The sequence below is a fragment of the Equus quagga genome, unplaced genomic scaffold (assembly GCF_021613505.1).
Source record: "Equus quagga isolate Etosha38 unplaced genomic scaffold, UCLA_HA_Equagga_1.0 HiC_scaffold_4475_RagTag, whole genome shotgun sequence".
NCBI lineage: Eukaryota > Metazoa > Chordata > Mammalia > Perissodactyla > Equidae > Equus > Equus quagga.
The window spans coordinates 1-1,630 of record NW_025793812.1 but is presented as its reverse complement, the minus strand read 5'-3'; the positions used below and the strand labels follow the sequence as shown (position 1 = coordinate 1,630).

General features: G+C 39.6%; 1 protein-coding gene across 1 annotated transcript in view; it reads right to left on the bottom strand.

Moving 5' to 3' along the window:
• Nucleotides 1-1,624, bottom strand: part of LOC124232318 (major facilitator superfamily domain-containing protein 1) — a gene marked incomplete at its 5' end in the record, with an annotated part of 10,079 nt that extends 8,455 nt beyond the window's left edge. Inside the window, one exon of the mRNA XM_046649275.1 lies at nucleotides 1,547-1,624. Coding sequence (XP_046505231.1) covers nucleotides 1,547-1,624 — 78 coding nt within the window. The remainder of the gene's footprint in view (nucleotides 1-1,546) is intronic.
• Nucleotides 1,625-1,630: the final 6 nt, after the last annotated feature.

The following is a 1,630-nucleotide window of genomic DNA, read 5'->3' as shown; positions in this document are numbered from 1 at the left end:
TAGCCACGATGATGTCACTGAGAATGAGTCTTGCTCAACTGATCCTAACTCCTTCTCTAAGGAGTTACTAGACGACAAGATCAACAAATTGCCAGGCATATCTTGACTTGCACAAGATGCATTAATGAAGTACTCAGAATATTATTTAGATAATATGGGAATAACATTTAGAAATTGCGGATAAAATTTAGAAAATATGGGAAACCACACTAGTTATCAAAGAATTACAAGTTAAAATAATATTTAGGTGTTTCCTATCAAATTGATAAAATGACTTTTTTTAAAGTAATAATAGCCTGCACTGTCAAAGCTATAATAAAAAGGATTCTCTCATATCCCATGGATGGGGATTTGAACGTCTCTGAGAGGATAATGTGGAAATATGTGTCAACAGTCCTAAGAAACCCGCATAAACCCTCTGACTCAAAAATAATTCCATGCCTAGCAAGCTAGCCTCAGGAAACAAGCAGAGACGCAGACAAGTTTTACAGAGTGTCACACAACAGTGCCATTTATAACAGCGAAAAATTAAAAAGAACCCACAGGTACAAAAATATAGGAATGTTATATATGTAACATACATAGGTGTTAAATATTTCGAACAATAAAATATTACGTTAAAAACTTCTTGTACTGGATTTCTTCTTACCTAAAATATGTTAAAAGCATCTTCATGCCATTTATTAGTCTTGGAAAGCTTGATTTTTAATGGTAAGGATTTTTTTAAAAACCTCTATTCATAGGAGTTTATGAGGAAAAAACCTAAAGGGGTTTGGGACGGTCAAAACACCCTACAGGTTGCATTAATAAAAGCATAATGCTGTTCTCCTGGGTGCCGTCTTTCAGACCAAACCTAAAACACCATGATCCTTTCCAGGTTGCAAATGCCGGGAGCAGTGGCCACCCGTGCTCAGTCCAGAGAGGTGTGAGCACCACGGTCAGGCACCCAAAACCCACATCATGCGGCTTAGACAAACACAGAAAATGAGCATGTCTGACCAAGAACTTAAGAGCTGCCTTCGTAAGCAAAGTGCTGGCGCACAGCAGAGGAAATGAACATTAACCAGAGGACAAAGTCAGAGCCGTCCATCACGCTACTCGCGCAGGCGGCCTTCACCGCTGTGTGAGGCTGAGCTCTACGAAGTTAGCCGGAGAAGGTGGGCCGCCCATCACAGTGAGCTTCCAATCACTGCAAACGGCAGGCAGAGCTTGGAGGAGCGTACGTGAAGACTTTCACAGCAGCAATGCCGAAATGGGGGAAGAAATCAGACAACAAAACCTGTAAGATCCCTCCCACTGTGCCGGTTCTCTGAACTAATGAATGTGCAATTAGCCAGCCATTTTAGTCTGTACCCCAAGTTAAATACAGTTAGAAACACCTTAATTAAAGTAAGGTAAATGCTATACTATGGTCTAGAGAAAAATATTAAAAATCAGTACCTAATGTATCATTTGCAAACACACTTCATCCTGAAATTTTTAAGAGATAATCACAACATTCAATCTTTTGCTTGCTGTTGGGCTTCATTAGGTTTATCATACTTACAATTCTAGCCATGCTAAGCTGGAGTCCAAACACCAAATTTAATTCTTTGCCTTTAAACCAACTCACAGCATATGTATTCTGGGC